This window comes from Schistocerca gregaria, chromosome 10 (genome assembly GCF_023897955.1).
Source record: "Schistocerca gregaria isolate iqSchGreg1 chromosome 10, iqSchGreg1.2, whole genome shotgun sequence".
NCBI classification, from domain to species: domain Eukaryota; kingdom Metazoa; phylum Arthropoda; class Insecta; order Orthoptera; family Acrididae; genus Schistocerca; species Schistocerca gregaria.
Genome location: NC_064929.1, coordinates 219,169,095 through 219,194,402, shown reverse-complemented (window position 1 = coordinate 219,194,402; position 25,308 = coordinate 219,169,095). Strand labels below are relative to the sequence as shown.

The 25,308-nt window shown below is 43.5% G+C and overlaps 1 protein-coding gene across 11 annotated transcripts in view; it reads left to right on the top strand.

Annotated features, from left to right (window-relative positions):
* LOC126293165 (histone-lysine N-methyltransferase 2C-like) overlaps window positions 1-16,581 on the top strand; it is a 386,337-nt gene extending 369,756 nt beyond the window's left edge. For all 11 annotated transcript variants that reach the window (XM_049986267.1, XM_049986260.1, XM_049986265.1 and 8 more), the window contains 5 exons: window positions 4,484-4,775; window positions 8,494-8,800; window positions 13,023-13,152; window positions 13,269-13,451; window positions 14,040-16,581. In XM_049986267.1, the coding sequence (XP_049842224.1) occupies window positions 4,484-4,775; window positions 8,494-8,800; window positions 13,023-13,152; window positions 13,269-13,451; window positions 14,040-14,132 (1,005 nt within the window). In that variant the 3' untranslated portion in view covers window positions 14,133-16,581. The remainder of the gene's footprint in view (window positions 1-4,483; window positions 4,776-8,493; window positions 8,801-13,022; window positions 13,153-13,268; window positions 13,452-14,039) is intronic.
* Window positions 16,582-25,308: the final 8,727 nt, after the last annotated feature.

Here is a 25,308-nt window from a genome sequence, read left to right as displayed (position 1 = left end):
GAAAGGAGGACTGATTGTTGGAGACTGCAGAGGACAAGATTTGAAAATGTGAGAGCTTCAAGGTGGAAGACACGGTAATATGCAGGACAGAGATTACTGCTAAAACATCGTGCATGAGTTATTAACAGTGAAAAACTGAGTGTATGTGACAGAGGTGGGAGGGGGGATGATGATGGTCAGAAAATGAAATGCTGAGACAGAAGGAATTGATGTAAATTAAGGCCAGGAGGGTGGCGAGAACCGAGGACGTGTCATAGTGCCAGTTCCCACTTGCAAAGTTACGCGAAACTGTCATCTGAGGGGAATAGTCCAGATGGTGCGTGTGGTGAAACAGGTGCGGAGGTCACGATTGTCGTGTTGTAGAGTTTGGTCTGCAATAGGATATTGCGTGTTGCCAGTATACACCCTCTGCCTGTACCCATTCGTCCTGACCGATAACTGCCCGGTAGTCGTGCAGATGTAAAAGGCCAAACGGTGGTTACGTACAACCGGTATACGACGTGTCGTTTCACTGGTGGCTCTCCCTTTGTATATGTTTTGCCAGTTACAGGGCCGGAGTAGGTGGTGGTAAGGTAACGCACAGGTAAGTCTCACAGCAGGGTCGGTCACAGGGGTAGGAGCCGTAGGGTAGGGAGATGGTGGCAGAAGGAGCGTTGGGTCTGATGGGGATGTCGCAGAGATCAGGAGGGCGACGAAAAGCTGTGTAGTGGGCAAAATCTCAGATAGAATGGATCTCATTTCAGGGCAAGATTTTAGGAAGTCGCGGCCTTCTAAGAGTAGCCGATTAATATGTTCAAACCAGGATAATACTGAGTAACAAGTGGTGTACTCTGAGGTTCCTTTCTGTTTTCTGCCTTTAAGCTCTCAGGTTTTCAAATCTCATCCAGTGCATTCCCCAGCAGTCAGTCTTCCCTTCTTGTCCCCTCCCGTAAGTCTCGCTCGACCTGGGGTTCCGGGTGATTTTTCCGAATTGCACTCTTTTTTCCTAAACCTGTCCAGTCCTTTTCCTGCACCCTTCTTGCTTCCCTTTCAACTGTTCTGCCAGAAGAAGGAGCCACCGGCTCCAAAGGTTCGCAGAAGTTAAACATTTTGATGCGCGCGTTCTACTGCCGCAGCTTGGCGAGTAGATCTACATTATTCGTATACATTACATTCTCAGTAATCGATTATTTTCATTTAACGTACACGTAGTCGCACAAGGACGGTTCTGTCGCCACGTGCCACTGTTTGACATGACTGCTCGTTAGAGTGGACCTGAAAGTTATGTTAATAAATTCTTCCTTGCTTCTTTCTGAAAGTATGTTCCCTGCCCTATTCGAGATTTCCAGATTATTTTCCAGCAGAAATTCGAGGCGATGCTCATCTCTCCTGTTGGTGTCACTGCTTTGTCACAGTATGTGGGCTCTGGCACCATGCCCAAACATGTGTCACGAGGTATGCAAGCTGTTCATACGGGCAGAGGTGTTTGCAAAAAGTTGAGGGCTATGCCAGTGGTAGCACAGCTGCTAGCAGTGTCTCCCACCTCGGACAGGCCTCAGTGAGTGAACCAGACGAAGAGTGCCCTACATCACACCCCATCTTTTCCTTTTCCACTCCCACAGTTCTTTCCCAATTCCCCCGATACACAGACTGAGGAGCGATACGGTATGTACTGTCGGGTGCGTGGAAAGTGGGAAGGTACGTTGTAGGTTTATCTGCAACACTTGCAGCCTCCGTGATCAGTTCTGATGTCTTTGACGGCCCCGATGGCAACCTTTGACAACACAAATTTCAATTTGAGGTCCCATTCTCGCATTGACAACTTCCACCTCAGTAATCCGTTGCAATCTTACGGTCGATTACCGTCCGGTCCTCTGTCGAGGTCTTCCAGTTCCGTGCTCTTATTCTCTCAAATAGATTATTCTCAGATTGTTTAGGCACCCAAATTGATACCTTCACGGTCTCGAGCAGCAGCTTCACCTCCTCCCACAGAGATGTCGTGGGCACTATCGTTGAGCTACTACACTGTTACCGTCCTTTCCTAGACAAAGATGGGAGCACCTTTGTCCAGTTAGACCCTCCGTCTGAACGAGCTCTATCTGCTGTGAGGTGATGCTGACCAGTGGTAGCCCCCATCCTGCAGTGCTGTAGGTGTGTTTCCCAATTTCCTGCCTCGGCGTTTTCTGGATTGTGAGACGTGGTAGTACGAGACTCCACCCTCGTTCTCTTCTACCGTGTCTTAGAGACAGAAGGCATCTTACTACCCCCTTCACTGTGAGACAGCCTCTTGTTACAGCCATTCTTTACCTTCCTTTTCTTTTGTTCTTTGAGGAGTTTCCTCCTCTGCACCTCAGACTAGGGTTTGATCTTGATCCCACTTCTCGGACTGGTCTGTTGCCCAATCCACGTGTTGTAACAGTTCCACCAGTTCCGACCCTGACGTGTGGCCACTCGAGGTCTCCTAGAGTCCCTCAGTTTTTGTTTTATGTTTTGCGCTTTCCATTTTGGTCCCACGACCGGTCGGTCGACACCGCGAAACCCCACACTTTGTGAGGCCAGTTACTAGGCGTCGTTGCCCGGTATCCCTGAGGTTCCGTCAGTGCGTCCGTGACGCACCTTCCCACTTGCTACGTGCCTACAACGTACTTTCCCACTTTCCACGCACCCGACAGCACATACCATATCGCTCCTCAGTTTGTGTATCTGGGGAATTGGGAAAGAACTGTCGGAGTGGACAGGGGAAAGATGGAGTGTCGTGTAGGACACTCTTCGTCCGGTTCATTCACTGAGGGGCGTCTGATGTGGGAGATGCTGCTAGCAGCTTTGCTAATGCTGGCATAGCCCTCAGCTTCTTGCAGACACCTCTGCCCGTATGAACAGTGCTTCTGTGTGGTGGTGTTCCCATGCAGAGGGACCACAATCCACTCTAAATGCCTCGTCTGTAGAAAGTGCAGAATGAGGTAATCACTTGGCGTCGCCACCAGGAAAAAAGTGAAGGCACTGATATTGTCGAGGAAGGAGGTGCCAAACTACTTCTTCTACATCTTCTTTTTCCCCATATTGTGCTTATGTGGATGGCAGATTGTGCCTGGAAGAATCAAACTTTGTTCGAGCATTTTACACCACGAAGCATAACAAAAGCTAAGCTGCTGTCGAGAATTGCAGAATGGCGACTGTAAGACGACTCGAAGTTCGTCTCCTCAGAATCTCGGGCAGACGTAATAAAAGCCAGTTCACTATCTGTACCAGACAAACTTCATTCGGCTCTGGCACTCGCTCCACTACATAGCTCGTAGACACCGGGAACGGCGACAGTGTGGTACGGTCTTACGAAAATACGGATTTAACATATTAACTTTTTAACGTGTGAAAGATCTGTTATACTACAACTGACAACCAATAATTCTACGAGAGCCGATTGAGTGAGCTGCGACACGAAATGCAGACACAGTTTCCACGGCAGATGCTGATACTTGAGGCCGCTTTGGGATAAGACATTTTTGCCATTATTTATATTCAGACGACTTGTCACTCCGCGAGTTCCTTCGCCGTATTTACTCAGAAGGCCGACAGCGAGCGAGGCACTGCCGGGTGAGGCAGGGCCGGAGCAGTCGCCTGGTGGGCAGTGTGCGCTGTTCTCGTGTCGAGTATCGGTCATCTCTTTTGTAGCTTTGAAGAATGTCACAGTTTGAGCAGAAAGAGAATGAGATTCGTGACAGTAAGGACATGCTATCGTGTCGGTGGTTCAAAATTTATAACCGTCCATTTGATAGAGTGAAACGGAAAATATAATGCGCACTGGGAAAATAGAATCTTCGAATGCCAGAGTAATTAGAAGTGTCCTCGTCTCGAAAGCCAGTTCAAACACCACAGTGCTTTACTAGGCACAGTCGTATCCGACGTGGTACACCCTAGCCTCCTTCGGAGCTTCGAACCGATTTAACTGACGGGTTGTATTGGACCTACCCATTAATGTGAAGTCGAACTACGGTTGGACTCGACATTTTTCACACGATCGAACACTTTCTGCAGGTGAAGAGAGTGACGAGTGACAGAAAAAACCCAGATTTACTGACGAACGAACCGTGGATGTACAGATTCTTTGTTCAGCACGATAATGCTATTTGAAGATGTGAAGTGAATTACTGAAAAGTGCAGAAAATTTGATGCAGAGACTGCTAATGGAAAATAAGTCAAACTGATGAAGAAAATTAAAAGAAACAGTGCCTAAAATAATATCATTAAAATATGAAACTGGTAATGTAATTGCAGAAATTGGACACGAAATGGGAGAAAGAAAGTGAGAGGAATGTGAAATGCAGTAAGCTCGCGAGACTTAAATTTTTCCAGTACTCACAAAACGAGCATCCTTTTTACATTATATTTATTGTACAGTGTCGTGCCTTCCCTCAAATAGTGTAAACGTATTTCAAATTACACGGCCGTAGTAAATAGCGCGCAATGCGTACTTACGAAACGTGACGGTGCTGTCCCTCGGTGGCAGGTGCGCTTCTACTGGAGCATGCGGGTGCCGAACAAGCGGTGCCGCTACGTGTGCAGTATCCACGACGTGGCGGGCCGGCCCGAGTTCCGCGTGCTGGTGCAGGAGCCGGCGCAGGACGACCTGGAGCTGCGGGACACGTCGCCGCGCGCCGTCTGGGCGCGCATCCTGGAGCCTCTGGCGGCACTGCGGCGCCAGCAGGGCGGCGTCCAACTCTTCCCGAAGTACCTGTCCGGCGAGGACCTGTTCGGCCTGACTGAACCGGCCGTAGTACGCGTGCTCGAGAGCCTGCCCGGTGAGTAGTTGCAGATCCTATGTTTCATTATCTCTTTATGAATTTATTTTGCCTGACGAGACTGGGGCCTATGTGCCGTCTCTTACGTCTGACCGGGGCCCCGGTCGACACTACGGTATGCGTAGTGAGCGAGTTGTACGTAATAAGAAAATAGTAATGTAGAGAAATAATAACGTTAAACGTAATAACGAATGTACAATATTATCGTTACATTTAACATTTTGTCGAGAAATTTTTATCGGGAACGAGTAACGACATTTAAGAGAAACGTACAGTAGCAATACAGAAGGAATTAATTCTGGGCTGGCTCTGAGAAGAGTGAAAAGTAATAGGGTAAGGTCAGCAGATGAGATCGAGACGAGAGTACAGAAATATGTAGGGACGGGCAAAGTGTGGATAGTGTGCATGAGGTGCCGGTTACCTGTCAGACGGGAGGAAGACAGCTGGAGTATGCAGAGAAGATGGTGGTGGTGGTTGGTGTTTAACGTCCCGTCGACAATGAGGTCATTAGAGACGGAGCGCAAGCTGGGGGTAGGAAAGGATTGGGAAGGAAATCGGCCACGCCCTTTCAAAGGAACCATCCCGGCATTTGCCTGAAACGATTTAGGGAAATCACGGAAAACCTAAATCGGGATGGCTGGAGACGGGATTGAACCGTCGTCCTCCCGAATTGCAGAGAAGGAAACTACTCTTAGTAACCTCCTCTCGAATGCAATTTGGTATTGACAAAGACGTGAGTGACAGTGTAATACTCACTTTATCAGAAAAGTTTCTGAAGCAGATGGTTTTTTATTTCCGAGTTTGCAATACTGTAAAGGAACGAGCACCGTTTTTACGTTACCTATCACGTGTGCGTCCTCGAAATTAGGCAGGGCCCACTTCCACTCGAACTCACTAGGTGGCAGGGGTGCGCTTAGTGACACACTGTTCGGGTTCTCGGCCCATTAGTTACAGTGACACGGAGAATACAATTGTGAGCAAAGAGTGAATGTCAAGTTTTGCGTTGGGAAAATCCCTAGTGAAATGTGGGCAGTGATTAACAGAGCATTGCCGGTGAGGCTCTTTCGAGAAGTCTTGTTTTAGAGTGGGACAGACAATTTTTTGAAGGCGGAAATTCGGTGCGAGACGATCCCGGAGCAGATCGCCGGTCTGCAGCTTCTGCCGATACTGACGTGGAGTAAGTAAGGCAGTCAGTTACTGCGAGAAGACTGTCGTGTAACTGTGCGTGCGATATCGGAGCTTAATTTGAATCGCAATGTACACCATAAGATTTTACACTAAAATTTAAGGAAATGGAAACTTAATGCAAAACTCGTCCCTCACACACTAGCAGATGCACAGAAAGAGCAAAGATGAATAATTTTTGCTGAACTACTGGATAGAGCCAGACGTGATCCTGTAATTCTGTTTGATCCCACAGTTCTGTCAAAGATTCTTTTTCGGGATCAAAGTCAGTGCTACCAGTATGACCCTCACGCAAAGTGTCAAAGTGGTGCATGGTCGAGTCCCGGATCGCCAGCTGTGAATAAAGTCAAACGACAACCTTCGAGAACGGAGAGCCTCTGATAGTAAAGGATTAGTTCCCTCTTCCAGATCGAACAGTGAACCGATCTCTCTACGTCGAAGTCTAGAAATGTTTTTGACAAGCAGTTTGATGTTGCTACCCTGATTTGTGGCATTCTGAGGACTGGTTCTTACAGCAGGACAATGTTACACCCCACACTGCATTCTCTGTTACAGAGTATCTCGCCAGACAGCCTATTATTGCCGTCCCACACCCGCCATATTCGCCAGACTTCTCACCTTGCGATTTATTTCTTGTTTCCTCTTGTGGAAAGGCAACAAAAAGAAAAGCTTCATTGAGGTCCCAAATGAACTAACAATCATTGAAGTTGAAAATTTCCTTCCTCAGGTCCAAGACCTTCAGAAACCTTGGTAATTGTGTATAGGTAGTGAAGGGGACTACTTCGGTAGGAGATAGAATCATCACATTATTATTATTATTATTATTATTATTATTATTATTATTATTATTATTAAAAAAAGAAACCTGTCCTGCAACTTTTCTGATAAAGGAAATATGTTCAGAGTCGAACAGCGGAAATGGAGAAGGAGATGGAGAAGGATTTAGTGTATTTGTAGGTGCAGCCAAAAACCTCAACACGTCATATCTCGAACTGAAATTATAGAAGGATAGGTATTCCATAAGTGAAGAGAGATATTGAGAACACCAGCAACTACAAAATGAACAGGAAAAACAAAGCATGTGAAATGACTTTATCAGTCTTGTCGCATCCACTCTGACTGAACGTGATGTGATTGACCGTACTAAATTACAGTAGTAAAAATTTTATGTGACTTCAATCCAGACTATGTTTTATTTTTATTTTAGGTCAAAATAGTTTACTAAATGTTCGTATAGCGTGTATACAAAATTGAGGAAGACAGTAATTGTAGTATTAATAAAAGAATCCACTGGTCTTTTCCATTCCTTTTAAGGATGACATCAGACAGGTGCCACCTTCTATCAGTGACACAGTTTTGTAACTTCTACAGATAATAGAGATTAGTCACACCAGACTGTTTCACTGCATTACTTACCTGCTGAACAAGTCAATAAATACAATATTTACAGTACACTGAAATATGAAACTTGCGCAGAATGGTAACTGGATAGCCCAGAAAATAGCTCTCGGGAACATAGTAAATAATTCTGTGTCCCTACCCGAGATTATGCATAGGAACCTAGTTGACACAGAAATATTTGTATTCTGTTATATATGTTTATGTTACTGATATCGCCAGGAAGTTTATTGACAGACACGTAATTTTAAAGTCAGAAACACAAATCTGTCGAATGTATAATTCAAATCTGACGTACACTAGCATACCAAAATTGAACAAAATTCAGAAATAAGAGCACAGTCCACAAATGGAACTGGAATGTGTCTTCCGTGACAACCCGGCAATACAGGATACCTGCTCGCCCGTAGCTGGAACGTAAGCTAACCCGTGAAAGGCAGGAGCGTTTTTCGCTGCAGCTGAGGCTGGCGGCCCAATTCCCGGGATACTCCACGTGGCATATATATTCGACCGCCAGAGTGGCTCGTGCGTTTTTACCTCGTGTAGAGAAAATCTGGAGGAGTAACACCTTTGGGAGGTCAGCATCGTGTGTGCTCAGTCATTTTCTACGGAATAATTGTTACACATGTTCTATTACAGTTTTCGGCCCTCATTCTGTAGGAGGTACATTGGACAATATATATTTGGAATTGGAGTTATCGTGCTGCACTAATTGACACCGTGTGGTTCAGTTGCACTGCAAATGCTCTTAGTGTGTCTCAGATTAGATGGGCTTGAGCTACTGCAATACATTCTTTAAAAGACAGTTTCATTATATTTTAGTTTTTATTGTAATTAGAAACTTAAAGATAAACTGTCCATACTAAAAGGAATACCATATTGTTGTCAGTCACTGTTTACTTTAATTCTCCTGAGATGCTGTGACATTCTGTCATTATGTGTAAAATATTAAAGATAGGTATTCTTTTACTGTTCAAAGTTACACAAAGTTTAATAGTTGCTACAAAGTTCGTTTGTCTCTGTCAGATTTTTGCAACAGTAGTGTCCCATTAGTGAAGCTGTCCACAGTTTAACTCTTCTCTCACCTCCGTCGAACTACTGCAATTTTATCCTACTCCTGTGCCGCGTGTGGCAGGTGTGGAGACACTGACGGACTACCGCTTCAAGTACGGACGCAACCCGCTGCTGGAATTGCCGCTGGCCGTCAACCCGTCGGGCTGCGCACGGACCGAGCCCAGGGCGCGTGGCCAGCTGCCATGGAAGCGGCCGCACACCCAGCGGACGTCGACGCTCAACCGCAACGCGCCCTTCGTCCCCGCCCTCACTTATGGCGGCATCCAGGGGGAGGCGGCGTGCCCCTACTCGAAGCAATTTGTCCACTCCAAGAGTTCGCAGTACAAGAAGATGAAACAGGAGTGGAGGAACAACGTGTACCTGGCCAGGTAACTAGAGAGCTACAGTAGAGAGTGGGTCGACGGGTTTCACTGTGTCTTTACAAAAATTTGACTGAATTGTGATCTTCTGCAGCCTGTGAAGAGGAAAAAGTGAACTGTCGGTTAGAATTATTATGTAGTGTGTAAGCTTCCTTTTAATCTTTCTGGGATGACAATTGTAAGTTCACTTGTACAATTACCTGTTTTAGCAGCAGATTGCAGCCACCTCCGGATCGGTGTCAGATCTGAGAAAGCCTCGTAACGTGGAACGGAAAAGACCGGTCGATCGTGACATGTGTCGATCGTTGTCCACACGAAATTGAGAAAACACTTATGTCCCGGAGTCGTCTACTATTGTACAGTCTGTCAGTCACTCCACAAATTGTAACTAGTAAATTTGCTCCCGGTCTCAATACTGCAATGTCAAATCGGCACTTCATTATTTTCGTTCGAGACCGCTACGTTACTGTGGACCATTAGTGCAGCCGTAATACGCCCAGCTCGAAAATGAACTCTTTTGTTTGAAACCAGTTTAATAAAATGCAGCTGTGACGGAATTTTAATAAAGAATTTGTTATCGAAGTTGCCGGTCCTGCCCCGACGTCATACTAGAAATACTTACATCGCCCAGCTGGCAAAGGCAGCAGTGTGCTCGAAAATTCTATCTCACTTCAAATCACGACAGCGTCCACACGAAAGGCGGGTCCGAGTGACCTGCACCACCTTTCCGACCCGTCTCTCATTCCTTTCTCAGAAAGAAACCTAACCATTACGAAAACTGCTCCTATCCCCCACGCCGACCCCCTCTCCTCTCCCACCACAGACGGGACTTTCAATTTCGACTCCTCAGAAGACAATTCAAAAATTATGTAGTCATTTGTGTACACGAGCTTAGACCCGGTATACCTGTGGCGACACTTACGAAGTTCAGTACCTGCTGCACGAGTTGGCTCACCGTAACGACGGTGTCGGCTTGGCCACTCTACTGCTGTGCGTACCAGGGGAAAAGAGAGAGTAGTACTTGTGATGGCTATCTGGAAATGAGTCGAGAGTTGAAATGTTATCACAGCCTGTGTACAAAATATGGAAACAGATCTGTCCTGAGTATAAATGTGTACCAGTTGACTGAAAAATTATGCAGCTCATATGTCTAGAATAATGTTAGTTGTCTATTGTCACACGCTATTATTGCAGCTGTTTCGGTATAACGACCAAAACTGGAGAATCTGCCACACTTCGCTTATTGCCTTGTCCTTTAAAATTCTTGTACTCTGTAATTACTGCACTGTCTTTACAATGCACATTGCAGGATTCTTAACTTTATAATATTGTATAATTTAGAAGAAAGCTCTTGTATTGTCAGAATTTTGCAACAGGTGAAATATCGACAGAGCTGACGGAACAGAATGTGCCGCCTACTGAACTGTAGACACACCACCTGCAGCCTGAAGGCACATATTATTTCCTATTTTAATGAAAGTTTCTTTCTGTTCTTCTGCATGCATAAATTAGCACTTAAAAAAAAATTGCAGGAGGTATACCTGGGGTCTCAGCTTTTAAAATATTATACTTGAAAGTAAAAACACATTATGTTCTTAATTTAAAAATTTAAGCTTCAACTTGAGCTAATGTAGTTTTTTGATTACATATTGTGACACTTCAAGAAACAGTTGCATTCCCGTGTGCTGAATAAAAATACCTTGCATTCTGTACAATGAATGAAGGTGAACATATGTTTGGATCTGACTTCTGCTGAGAATTTCTCATCTCTAGCAAGTGTAAAGTGTTTGATGACCTAAATTGAACTGGTGGCAGTGCCTGCAGTACTCTCGGACATTCGGCCTCTTGCTGTCCGTCGTCCTCTTCTGAGCTGTTCTCATTTTGTTCGGTGGGCCTTTTGTAGTAGATCATATTTTGAGCAATATTGAGTTAAAATGAGTAATTATATCCGTTCTTGCCCATTTACTTTGGGTAGCATCTTGTCTGTATTCTAGCCGTGCAGCAGCTATGGCAAAGTCCACAAATGATATATTATTTTTGCTGTCATTTTTTTATTTTATTTTATTTATTTATTTATTTATTTATTTTTCTCTCTCCCTCTCATTGCATACTTCACTACAACCCTGTCAAATATATCTACTCCACACATAAAAGCATTTTACTGGTTAATAGTGTTTGGCCTATATATGCATACACGTTTTGCATCCAGAATGGAGTTTTCACTCTTCAGCGGACTGTACGCTGATACGAGGCTTACTGGCAGATTAAAACTGTGTGCCGGGACTGAGACTCAAACTCCATGCTCAGGTAGCTCAGGCATTAGTGCACTTGCCCGTGAAAGGCAAAGGTCACGAGTTCGAGTCTCGGTCCAACCACAGTTGTAATCATCCAGGAAATTTTATGTTCTGGGTTCTTTTTCAACCAAAGCTGTACCTGTAGTTCGGGTTCAACACTGTAAGTGATGAAGCAAAAAATTTTGGTTTGTTGTCAAACCATTTTATTATAGATATTTTATACTCATTCCATACCTCCTAATCAGAAGAATCCCTGCCTTCCTTTCTCATCTCAGTGTTTGTTTCCAGCTGAACAGATTGCCCTTCACTTCAGAAGGAACAGACATGAGTTACTTGAAACCTAGAGATGAGATAAAAATACTGTGAAAATAAGATGGAGTCATATTACACATATTTTTATATATGCATTTTGAATTTGGGAATTAACTGTAATTTTAATCACCTTAGAGTGAGCATTTCAAAGAGGTAGTTAAAACGGAACGGTCATGTGGGTTATCGAGGATTGGTCACGATCTTGGAAAATTTGTTTCTCTCTCTTGGAACGAGATTTGGTGACTCTTTCTCCTTTAAAACAGTAAAAATTTGCTCAAGAAATGTAATTACTTTCAGGACGCAAAATTCAGTAGTTCGTATGGCAAATTTAAAAGTGAAAAAACTATGCACGTCTCACAGAACTCTTAATTAGGAAATGAGGGGCATGTCACTTGAGGCCAGGATGAGAGGGGAAGAAGAAGGCAGCCAGAGAGTAAGCGGGATAAGGATAGATAAATAGATAAAGGATGAGCACTGAGACACGAAATGAATAGTGCAATTAAAAACTGAAAAGAAGACCGGGGGGGGGGGGGGGGGGGGGGGACAGTGACTTAACAGAGGCAGAGGACATAGACAATAAAAAAGAAATGAAGACAGCGTGGTTTTATAAGTTGTTCAAGAAATCAGATTTCCAAGTTGCAAGTATTCACTTCACATTGTTTTATATAGGAATTACTGTCCAAGGATATAGATGGATGTACCTCGTGGGCAGGCAGCAACCGGTAGTCAAGTGCTTGATGCTGTAACGGCAGGTGGGACATTCGATTCTCCCTGAACTCAAAGACGAGATTTTGTCTTCAGGCACATCCTCGAGTCCTGGCACCCGTTTGGATGTAATCACGGCATACAGTGTGTTAATTACAGTCAGCCGGTTTTGTGAGTGGGGAACAAAGAAAGTGAGGCTGGACTGCCAAAGGATGAGAAGCTGTGCAAGGGGAACGAACAAGACCCGGCCCCTGTGGCATAAACTTCACGCTTCAAGCAGGAGTTAAAGAAAGAAAACTTAAGTACTTTTTGCAAAACGACAGTTTACTAAAGATCTTAACTGCAGCAATTACATACAGTTATTGCAAGGAAAAGAAGTGTTATGAAATACAGTGAAGTGTGAAAACTAACACAGAAGATGACAGTGGCTGCCTCATACAATAGACACATACTGTCAGCTACGTAGTATCAGCTGCAGCAGAAAACAAATTACTACCAGTTGAAGCCTTTCGACTTATACCAGCTTGTACTAATTTGGGCGTAGGCAGTGGATTGAGCAACTGAAAGATGATGCACTGTAAAATCTTAAGGAAAGAACTAACAGTTCTGAAACCTAGAATTAGTATTTTCACTTTTAAATGGATCTATCAGCAGTATTGGAATTTTACCTCCTAGAAGCAACTACTGACCAGCCATTCATCTTTTGGTGACTCATTCTCTGTTCATTAACTGCAAATTTTATCTCCTTTGGTAAGGACCAGTGTCCTTATGCAAACTTCGAAACTTTTGTGACTGTTTTGTGGATTTAATATTCTGTAGTTTGCTCAGCAAAGATGGAGAAAAGATTGCAAATTTCAGTGTGAATCTATTTTCATTTTTGCAGTTGCCAAGCATTAAATGTGTCACCTGTCAATTTTCAGGTCCAAAATACAAGGGTTAGGTCTTTATGCAGCACGAGACCTGGAGAGACACACAATGGTCATAGAGTATATCGGGGAAGTAATCCGCACCGAATTGTCCGAAGTTCGTGAAAAACTGTACGAAGCAAAGGTAAGTACTGTCTGAGGATAAGTCGGATAAAACTGCACCACTTACTTTTATTTGCAGAGCAGTAGAATAGACACAGTGTGGCCGATTACTGTAATTTTGCCCACTCTTCTGTGCAGAATCGAGGTATATACATGTTCCGCCTGGACGAAGACCGTGTGGTGGACGCTACCCTGTCGGGCGGCCTCGCTCGGTACATTAACCACTCGTGTAACCCCAACTGCGTGGCGGAGACTGTAGAGGTGGAGAGGGACCTCCGCATCATCATTTTTGCCAAGCGACGCATATCACGTGGTGAAGAGGTATGTTGGGTTTTGAACTGGTTACAAAATAAACTGGCAGAAAAGCTTCGGTTCTCTTCTCTCGGGAGGGCCAAAGTTGAGAAAGACCGAGGAAATGTCTCATATGTCTATAGTGCTGTGGCAGGAAAATTTTATGTTGTATAGTGTGTGTGAAGTGACATTGTTATCATTTTGAATTTCAAATGTAACTTACCAACATTTCATCGACTCATACAAATGCTTTCACGAAGTAATAGGGGTGATCGTGCAGTAAGAAAAGTTGACACATAATCTTCTGACTGTAATTTAATCACCTAATGGTTTTATTTCGAGCAGAAAGATGGGTAATGGTACTGCAAAATTTTTATTTAGTAAAGCTATTCTCTTTTTTTGCGAGAAACGACATAAGTAGATTTTTAATACTGTAGCAGATACACCAGAGTGATTCGCAGTATATAACACATTCAATACTGCGACAAGTTTCAAAACACCCTTTTTTGTGTAATATTGTAAAGCATTAACCAGTCTCTGTGTCTAGTCTTTACAATTTTTCATTACCAGTTTTAACAGACGATTCACCAGTTTTCTAAATGCAATTCCCTTTCGCAGCTGGCGTACGACTACAAGTTTGACATCGAAGACGACCAGCACAAGATACCGTGCAATTGCGGGGCTCCCAACTGCCGTAAGTGGATGAACTGAGCCGGACACCACTTCCGGAAGGAGCGACCGCCGAGTACCCGATCGCCTCTCCGAGTGGTACACCGGCCATGTCGAAGTCCGCACCCGGGTGTCGAGGGGTTGCTTGCAAACTGTACCCTAGTTCGAGAGGTTACCTGCGGTGTGGTGCCGTAAGGATTTAATCTGATGCCTTAAAAATTTTGTTGCCTTATATTACACACTGGGAGAACTGACAGCTCAAAGTTATGTCCTCCCTCTCAAAGTACACGCTAAGGTCCGTTATTTCTTCAGTTAAACGTGCGATCCGGGAGAGAACACCTCGATGCACATGTGAGAGGAGGAATGTAAAACTGACAATACCTTTAAGAGTGCCTGCGTCAGCCAGATTCCCGAGTAAAACTGGGATCACGTACTCGTAGTAGGTCGGTACACGGGTAACTGATTAACTCACTTTACCGACCCGCCTTATACAACAATAATTGTACGAAATTTATTTTGAGAAATTTAGGTAACTGCCGTTCAGAAGTGACCTTTGACAAACAATATTCGTGTCATTTGATTGTGGTGACGGACATCTTGTGAGTGCAATCTGAATGACACAGTGTTTTCAGCTGGGAAGTTGTGGTGGAAAGCTACTTAGGGCCCGGGCTGTAGCACAGTCATTTTCTTATATTGGAGAGACCTCACTTTGGCACCTGGGGTTACTGTTTTCCTTTAGAGTGCTCATTGTGTGACTAGTGTGATCACTTGTTCTGCAGAGTGTTTTGTAATGCAGTTTCCTTTTTTATGTGATGTTTACAGAGAGCTATTTGGCAGTTTGTATTTGTGCACCGCACGTGTTACTCATCACTGTGAAACTGGCATATCTCCGATAGTGTGTGCATCATTTCTTGTATGTGTGCTGCCAGTTTAAGATTCTCTTCTGTAGCTCGAAAGGTGTTCGTTTGTTAGAATAGTGTATCCGGTCACAAGCATTTTGTTACAAACCGCTCGACTGTATATTTACAGTGTCATTTAGTGACAACAGTGCCTGCTGAGGAGATGAGGTGGTCTTTTTAATTATTATCTAAATGATTCCATTGGTTGTGTTTAAAACTATTTCAAATGGGCGTTTTATCAAAAGAATTTTATGTGTATACGTTTCTGTTGTACACATATGTAATATGGAAGTTAGGAAATTTCAGGGTTGAGCATTGGTGTATGATGTATTAAAGTAAGAGTAAGTGTATATTAAGAAATGCCTTAATTATGGCTACTTTACCAGAGAACAAATTGTGAATATGTATAATTTTTTTAGTGTATAGTATAAATTGCTTGATAGAAGCTAATAGCCAAAGTTTTTGAAAGATGTTAATTTTTCCTAGCAAACAATCTTTGAGAGATTTGTTATGGTGCAATATTATGGTATGTAATAGCTATTGAGATCACAGATGCTTATTCTTTACTTTTAGAAATGTCAAGGGCTATCCACTGCAGATTTCAGTTTGTCATCATGTAGTCTTAATTTTGTGTGCACGGCTCTTTTACAATTTTTAAGAAAGAAATGTCTGTATTCTGTACCAAATGATTTAATTTCAAGATTATTTTTTTAACAGTCACAATTTTTGTACACAGGTGTTTTTTTTTTTTTACTAAAAATAGATGCCCGTTACTCAATACCGACTGTAACTCCGTTCGTATTGTGTGAACAGTGTTTGAGAAATCTCTCGTCACTGGAAAAACCGGCAGAGAACGAACTGCTGTGAACAGTCACATTGTACTAGCTAATGGTAGCTGCCTGCTGAGTGGGTGCGATACGCCTCACTCTACGAGGTATCGTTACAGATTGTTTACAGTGTATTTGAGAGTTGTGCAGCTGACGTGAATAGTTTTTTCTCTAGGCAGCAGTTTTTTATTTTGTACGATTGTAATTTTTGATTCGGTGCCCGAGTGATTTAATATTTGACCAGCAGCTGAATAATTATTGCTGCGAAAGATTTCACTTATTCCTACTGACCGTGTCATTTGGCTCTCAGTGCAATTAACAGTGAAATATTGTAAGGCTCTTTTAAAATGAAGTAAAAACCCTTACTTCCATTTGGGTATTTAAAATCTTACTGAATGGCATCAGTTGAAATTTTAAATACTGGCCAAATATGTATCTGATTCAATAATCTTGGAAGTAAATCATTTGTATTAACAGTTTTTCAAATGCTTACACCTTCCACAGAATGGTGTACGACACATGTTTCGTGAAATGTCAGTTGTGGAGAAACTGTGAAGACTTATGCAATGATGACTCCATAGTTACCCAGTTCTTTGACACTTGTATTGTGAGTTCTTATATTTGTCTTGTCTTTTTTGTAAATATGAAACTTTTGTATGATAATTTTCATCATGTAAGCATATGTAAGTGATTTGATTGAAGTGTCCACATTTTTGTTTAGTGTGAAAATTGTTGGAATGATGAATATATGATTGAAATGAGTAACTTGGTATTCATATTGTCATACTCCTTTTGCCTAAGTATTTCATTTGGTGATATAAGTGGGTTAGGTGTCACATTTATTGATCTCTGAAATTTGAGTACTCCCACAGAAAGTACTGAAAATTGAGCTTCTAGCACTGTAACATTTTGACATACCTATAGCAGTTGGCATGTTGTTAGTGATGTATGGTTACTGTACTGAATGGCATGTTATTGATGATTACAGTATATACCCACTGCTTGCCTGAAGCAATATTAATTTCAATTGAAAATAGAGAAACTTGGTCAGACAATAAACTTCTTACTAATTAATACTCTGTAATTTACAACATAAAAATTAAAAGAGCAGCTCAAATGCACACACTGCAATTCACATCTCAAGATGGAGCTGTGTGCACCGGGGTTTCATGCTGCCCGATATATCTGCAGATGAGAAGATTGCTTTGCGGTAAAGTACTGGCATTTTGTCACATGAAATTGGCACTCGTCAAACTGTTGTATATACTCTAACATATCTCTTAGTTAACTCTGACGAAAATTACAGTTTTGAATTTCTTGATGTTTCGTCCTTACCTTCTGAATAAATAAGAGAGAATTGGTACATTGTCAATAATTTTAAGGTGATGTTCTCATCTATATGATAATTATCTTAAGGTCCCTGGTATCATTCCTTGCAGCCATTTAATCTGGTGGACCCTTGTTTGTGAGTAAAATGCGCAACAAAAATTATTAATTTTGCGTAATTCTTTAGAACCTTAAAAATGATAACAGTGCATGGAGCGGCATTGTGGTGTAGTGGTTAAAGTACATTCTTGACTTACAAAAGATTGTGGATTCAACTCTCATATTCCTTTGTCACATCATTTTAATCATTGTGTTAATTATTTCGTTTTCTCTTATTTTGTCCTGGAAAAAGGAGCATTGGAACCTTTGTGTGTGTGATATTAATTATTTTTATTTATCTGTCATAATAGTTAAATGTTTGAAAATACTGATGTATTAGTTAAAAAACAAGAGACAAAAAAGTGTGTTTTTATTGACTGTGCAGTGGTGTCGAAAATGTATTTTTCGTTACAAGGTGTACATTTTTCAGATGTTGCTCATCATAAAATCATTCAACCGTCACACAAACATTGGAAACATAAATTATGGCTGTGCTATGGACAAAATAATGCAGATCAGGATTTAAACAAAAGAAGGGATTACAAAAAAACTAAATTCAAGCAACATCAGAAATAGAAATAATGAACACAATAACATGGCGGAAAGTATAAAATCACAAAATGGGGGGGAAAAAATCAAAGTCAACAAATAAGAATAATAAAATCACTTGCACAAAGATTCCAAATGAAAAAAGAATGGTTGGAAGACAGATAAGACAATTTTGTTAATAGTTAATATGATGAAACAAGTGACAAAGGATTAGAAATTAAAAATTTACATTTAAACCAATTAACTTAACAACAATAATGAAGAAAAGCATTTTGATAAAGACGTGAAAATAAAATTTCAAAGCACCTGACGAGGTTTAAACTCACAACCCCCTATAAGACAGGAACATACCTTAAACATAACTCTACTCTGTGTGTTGTTACTTTTAAGGCACTAGGAACCCGCAGTAGGTGAATATGGACTGGGGGGAAGAAATGAAAGAGGAAGCCGTCTGGTAGAATTTTGCACATAGCATAACTTAATCATAGCTAATACTTGGTTCAAGAATCATAAAAGAAGGTAGTATACATGGAAGAATCCTGGATATACTAAAAGGTATCAGATAGATTACATAATGCAGGGGCAGATGTGGACTCTGACCACAATCTATTGGTTATGAACTGTAGATTAAAACTGAAGAAACTACAAAAAGGTGCTAAATTAAGGAGATGGGACCTGGGTAGACTGAAAGAAACAGAGGTTGTAGAGTGTTCCAGGGAGAGCATAAGGGAACAATTGACAGGAATGGGGGAAAGAAATACAGTGGAAGAAGAATGGGTAGCTTTGAGGGATGAAGTAGTGAAGGCAGCAGACGATCAAGTAGGTAAAAAGACGAAGGCTAATAGAAATCCTTGGGTAACAGAAGAAATATTGAATTTAATTGATGAAAGGAGAAAATATAAAATCACAGTAAAGGAAGCAGGGGAAAAGGAATACAAACGTCTCAAAAATGAGATCGACAGGAAGTGCAAAATGGCTACGCAGGGATGGCTAGAGGACAAATATAAGGATGTAGAGGCTTATCTCACTATGGGTAAGATAGATACTACCTACAGGAAAATTAAAGAGACCTTTGGAGAGAAGAGAACGACTTGTATGAATATCAAGAGCTCAGATGGAAACCCAGTTCTATGCAAAGAAGGGAAGGCGGAAAGGTGGAAGAAGTATATAGAGGGTTTATACATGGGCGACTTACTTGAGGACAATATTATGGAAATGGAAGAGGATGTAGATGAAGACGAAATGGGAGATAAGATACTGCGTGAAGAGTTTTTACAGAGCACTGAAAGACCTGAGTCGAAACAAGGCCCCCGGAGTAGACAACATTCCATTAGAACTACTGACGACTTTGGGAGAGCCAGTCCTGACAAAACTCTACCATCTGGTGAGTAAGATGAATGACACAAGCGAAATACCCTCAGACTTCAGGAAGAGTATAATAATTCCAATCCCAAAGAAAGCAGGTGTTGACAGATGTGAAAATTACCGAACTATCAGTTTAATAAGTCACAGCTGCAAAAACTAATGTGAATTCTTTACAGACGAATGGAAAAACTGGTAGAAGCAGACCTCGGGGAAGATCAGTTTGGATTCCGTAGAAATGTTGGAACAAGTGAGGCAATACTAACCTTATGACTTATCTTAGAAGAAAGATTAAGAAAAGGCAAACCTACGTTTCTAGCATTTGTAGACTTAGAGAAAGCTTTTGACAATGTTAACTGGAATACTCTCTTTCAAATTCTGAAGGTGGCAGGGGTAAAATACAGGGAGCTTAAGGCTATTTACAATTTGTACAGAAACCAGATGGCTGTTATAGGAGTCGAGGGACATGAAAGGGAAGCAGTGGTAGGGAAGGGAGTGAGACAGGTTTGTAGCCTCTCACCGATGTTATTCAATCTGTATATTGAGCAAGCAGTAAAGGAAACAAAAGAAAAATTCGGAGTAGGTATTAAAATTCATGGAGAAGAAATAAAAACTTTGAGGTTCACCGATGACATTGTAATTCTGTCAGAGACAGCAAAGGACTTGGAAGAGCAGTTGAACGGAATGGACAGTGTATTCAAAGGAGGATATAAGATGAATGTCAACAAAAGCAAAACGAGGATAATGGAATGCAGTCAAATCAAATCGGGTGATGCTGTGAGAATTAGATTAGGAAATGAGACACTTAAAGTAGTAAAGGAGTTTTGCTATTCAGGGAGTAAAATAACTGATGATGGTCGAAGTAGAGAGGATATAAAATGTAGACTGGCAATGGCAAGGAAATCGTTTCTGAAGAAGAGAAATTTGTTAACATCGAGTATAGATTTAAGTGTCAGGAAGTCATTTCTGAAAGTATTTGTATGGAGTGTAGCCATGTATGGAAGTGAAACATGGACGATAAATAGTTTGGACAAGAAGAGAATAGAAGCTTTCGAAATGTGGTACTACAGAAGAATGCTGAAGATTAGATGGGTAGATCACATAACTAATGAGGAGGTATTGAATAGATTTGGGGAGAAGAGGAGTTTGTGGCACAACTTGACAAAAAGAAGGGACTGGTTTGTAGGACATATTTTGAGGCATCAAGGGATCACAAATTTAGCATTGGAGGGCAGTGTGGAGGGTAAAAATCGTAGAGGGAGACCAAGAGATGAATACACTAAGCAGATTCAGAAGGATGTAGGTTGCAGTAAGTACTGGGAGATGAAGAAGCTTGCACAGGATAGAGTAGCATGGAGAGCTGCATCAAACCAGTCTCAGGACTGAAGGCAACAACAACAACAGGAACCCGCACCCCTGCCCCCGTTGATTACTCACAAACGGTGGCCCATTCAGGTAAATGGCTGCAAGGTGTGATACCTTGGAGCCTAACCTGTCCCAGCAAATAGTTGGTTTCAAGAAATAGATATCACCCGTGGGCCTCTCCTTGTTGCGATGGTAAATCAGTTATTATCCACAAAGTAGTTATAAAATTTTATTGTAATCAAATAGGAAACTTAAAAGAACGTAATTTTTTGACGTAGTCTCCTTGCCTTGCAACGCACTTGGTCCATTGTTGTACAAGCTTCCGGATGACATTAAAGCAGGTTCTCGGTAGCGCTGCAAGCCAAGAATGCACCGCTTCTTTCACTGCTTTGTCCGAGGCAAATCGACGGGCCCATAATGCGTGTTTGAGTGGACCAAACAAGTGATGGAAGGAGCATGACTGGGACTGTATGGAGGATGATCCTGGGGAATACTCAGTATTGTAGAACACTCAGTATAATGTCGTTTATTGAAACTGAACTACGCTTCTCGAACAATCACTCTATACACACAGAAACAAATAACTTGCAGATGACCACTCGAGAGTGTCGGTGAGGTCTGTCGGAGCTGGTCCTAGCTCGCCGAGGAACTGGCTGTACTGCTGCTGCGCTGGCCTTATAAAGCCAGCGGAGTACTCCAACTTTCCCTATATCTGTGAGGCGACCTCTGCAGAAAAAGGTTCGCATTAGTCTCTAGCAAGTTCTGTTTGTTTTGAAGAATTGTTTTCCTCTTGGTTGTGCCTGCAAGTGCTTGTGTATGTTATATGGGGTGGGGGAGGGGGGGGGGGGGGTCCTCTTGGAGAATATGGTGCTGCACGTCCTGTGATGCGGGCTGACTGGCATACCGCTTGTGATGGCGGTGTGGGTGGGACCGGTGGCATCGGATCGTCTTCATCGGTGGCCATCGGCTGTTGCGGAGGCGCCGAAGAGGGGCCGGGCAGCTGGTTCGTCGGCTGCGGCTGCGGCTGCTGTGTTGGTGTTGTTGGTGGCAGCGACTGATGCCCTTTAACGTCACCTGTGCAACGGTTAGATGGCATTAGCGAAGGGCTCTGTGTAAGTGGTCCGGAATGGGTTGTAGAGGTGGCGGTGGTCCGTGTCGTAGAGTGCAGTGCAGGTGTCGAAGGGTAGGGAGGACGCAATTGATTTCGATGGCGACGGACTGTATGGCCGTCCGGGATGACATCGAAACTTTGGCAACCCTGGGAACACTGGATGACGGCGGGCAGCCAACCTGCTGTAGTGCCAAAACCTCGGGTCCAGACTAAGGAGCCGGGGAAGAACCAGGATTGTCGGGGAGGAATCTGAATTCCTGGAGCGGCCAAGAGAAGATGTAGGAGGGTCCCGGGTTGGTAGCTGTGGGGTGTTTCGGCTGGGCTTTTGTCCCCTGTCAGAGTGGCTCGATAGGAACTGAGGAGTAGCGTCAGAGCATCTTCGAGTGAGTGGTCTTTGGTATATTTGAACATTTGGGTGAGAAGATGCTGGATGCCGTTGTCTGTGTGAAAGGAGAGGAATTTTTGCTTGATAATTGTGGTCCATTACCCGTGACTATGGTTGTAATCCTTCAAAGCAAAATATTTTTGCGAGGGCTGAGAAGGTAACATGCGTGGTGATTGCTGAACACAGAATGATGTACGGGAAATGGGAAAATGCATCCGTGACTAGGAGCCATTGGTGGCCCAGAAATGGTCCCGCGAAGTCGAGGTGGATGTGTTCCCAGGGACTGTTCGGCATAGGCCAGGGAAGGAATTTTTTGGGGGGACGGGGCAATTTTTGGGCACAGACGGTACAGCACTGCACCATCTCTGTGGTGTCAGACGTGAGGCCGATACAAAAAACGTGCCTTCTCGCGAGGTATTTGGTGCGAACGATCCCCCAATGCCCTCGGTGAAGAATGTGGAGGATCGTCGGCTGCAGAGATCTCGTAACGATGACCCTCGGTTCTGCTGAATCTAAGCGAAGGAGGACTCCATCCCCGACGAAAGCTGGTGTCGGACGGAATAGTACAACCAGAGGTGGCGTTGCTCCTGAGGAGACGGCAAGGAAGGCCAGCCGTGCAGGACACAGTGTCGGACGACTCGGAGGAGGGAATCTTCTGCGGTGGCTGTGCAGCTACTTTGAGAGCTGTAATGGGAAATGCCTTAAGGGCCTCTTGGACGTCCTCATCAATCTGAAAAACGAGAAGGTCCAACTGGTCAAAAGCAGGGTCCGGACCTTGTGGTAGACGCGACAAGGCGTTCGCATTAGTGTGCTGGGAGGTGGTACGGGAATGCACGGTGTAGCGAAGTTGGGATAGGAACAACGCCCAACGCTGGATAAGTACGGATGTTTTCGTCGGTAATCATGCGGAAGGTGCAAATAGAAAGAGGAGCGGTTTGTGGTCAGTAATAATGTGAGAAGACTTGCCATAGAGAAAGGGATAGATTTGGAACAGGCAAAAACTGTGGCAAGTGCTTCTTTCTCGATTTGGGAATATTTGATTTGTGCTGTGGAGAAAGCTTTTGAGATGTATACTATGGGGCGCTCTTGTGTCATCCGGCAATTTGTGAGATAGGACGGCTCCCACACCATATGCAGAGGCGTCCATAGCAAGTATCAAAGAAGGAAGATTTGGATCATAAGGCACGAGACGTGCAGCGGATTGGAGCTGCTGTTTGAGGGTATGGAAAGCGGTCTCTCAGACTGACGCCCAACAGCGTGGGACATTTTTGCGGCAGAGGTGGTACAGGGGTGCTGCCACTTGAGCTGCAGAAGGAATGAATTTCCTGTAATACGAAATTTTTCCCAAGAAGGATTTCAAGTGATGAAGGTCCGAGGAACGGGGCAGGTTGTTAATGGCGTCAATATAAGAGAAAGGTGGAGAAATGCCATCCTGGGAAATGATGTGACCCAGATAGGAAATACATTGTCGGAAAAATGAACATTTAGAAATATTACATTTCAGACCTTTCGAAGGTGGGGAAAGAGGAGGTGGAGGTCGGCTACGTGCTCTTCGGAGGAGGACTATGTGTGTATGTAATTTATACGGCCCGGGGTATCAGTGAGAAGTCGTTCGAGGTATGTTTGAAAGATTGCAGGATCACTGGCTAAACCGAACATAAATATTTTCGGGAGGAAAGATCGAGAGGAATTTGGAGATCTGTTTGTGCTAGGTCGATTTTCATAAAGTAGGAGCCCCCCCTGCCAATTTGCAAAAGAGATCTTCCGGTTGTCAACGAGAAGCTGCGGGTTGATTGTAGACTCGAAGTCACCGAGGCGAAGGTGGCGGCCTGACTTCTGCACGTTGACTAAAGGTGTGGACCACAAGCTGAACTGCACGGGCTGGAGAACCCCTTCATCTTGAAGATGTCGGAGTTCTTCTTTGAGCGGCTGTTGTAGTGCCACTGGTACCTGGCGTGCCTGGAAGTAGCGGGGCAGAGTTGGAGCGAGGCCTCAAAGTCCTTGGCAAAGCCTGTGCCCGGTGAAAACAGGTCCTGGAATTCATTACAGAGTGCATCAACTTCAGGAAAAGGAACGTGCTGAGACACTAGGTGAACATCGTCCACAATGGAATATCCGAATAAGCGGAAGGCGTCCAGTCCAAATAAGCCTGCTGTGGGGGAATTGTTGGCAGCCAGAAACGTGACTGGACATTGAACCGATTTGTACTCGACTTGAGCCGTGAATTGTCCTAGGAGAGCTATCTCTTGCTTATTGCACGCCAGTAGGTGCTTAGGGGCTGGAGATAGGGGTGATGAACCAATGTTGGCACGTGAAGTGTAATTAATCGAGGATACTGCTGCACCTGTGTCAGACGCAGAGGCTTGTCATTGATAGTGACGTCAATAAAAATTTGTCGAGGAGTTGTTTACCTGGTTGATGTCCATTGGGTGGTCGTTCAAGCCGTCTGAATACGGCCTGGACTGGCAGTTGCTGGAGGTGGTGGTTTTTGCGTGACAAACAGACACTAAATGGCCTTCCCTGTCGCAGTGTGTGCATTGCGGTCAGGGCAATCTTCTCTGTCGTGTCGAATGGCAGGTGGGGCAGGAGAGCAGGCGGAGACGATCCCCATGACGACGTTGCCCGTTGTCTTGTTGCTACAGTGGCTTCTGGCTCCGGCCGGGATGGTGTGATTCGGCTTCTTGTTGTGGAGGCGGTCTCCCACCGCTGTAGCTTTTAATTGTGAAATGTGTGTTGTGCCTTTCAGGGGTTGTGGGAAGTACATGTACCACCAAATAATGTTTTAAAGGCCCGTGGGAAGTATGCTTGCTACTAAAGTAATGTTTCCATGAAACGTGGGAAGCATAATTACCACAGAATTAATATTTCTTTTTGTGGACAGCAGAAAGCATACATGTCGTCAGTTTCGTGGTTTCATTGGGTTCATGCTAATGTGTCACTACCGCTCAATGTTTCTGACATCTTGTGGTAGTACGTTGTACCAGGCACATAAAAACTGCAGCAGTCTGTTTCTATTCATTATGGGGTCACTACTATTGTCACTAGTTAAGATGGAGCACTTTGCTTCATTTTTACAACAGGGAAGTGGTAAGCATTCTTACCACCGTAATTTACAGCTCAAAATTGTCGTTGGAAGTATACGTACCACCACAGGTTTTAGGAACGTCCAGCATGCTGGAATATCTGTACGCACTATAACAGTTCATTTGCACTTCACAATAAGTACATATTTTTGATGTGGTTTCTGGATTTTTGGAAATACCATTTTTTGCCTGTCTGTTATGATGATTTGAAA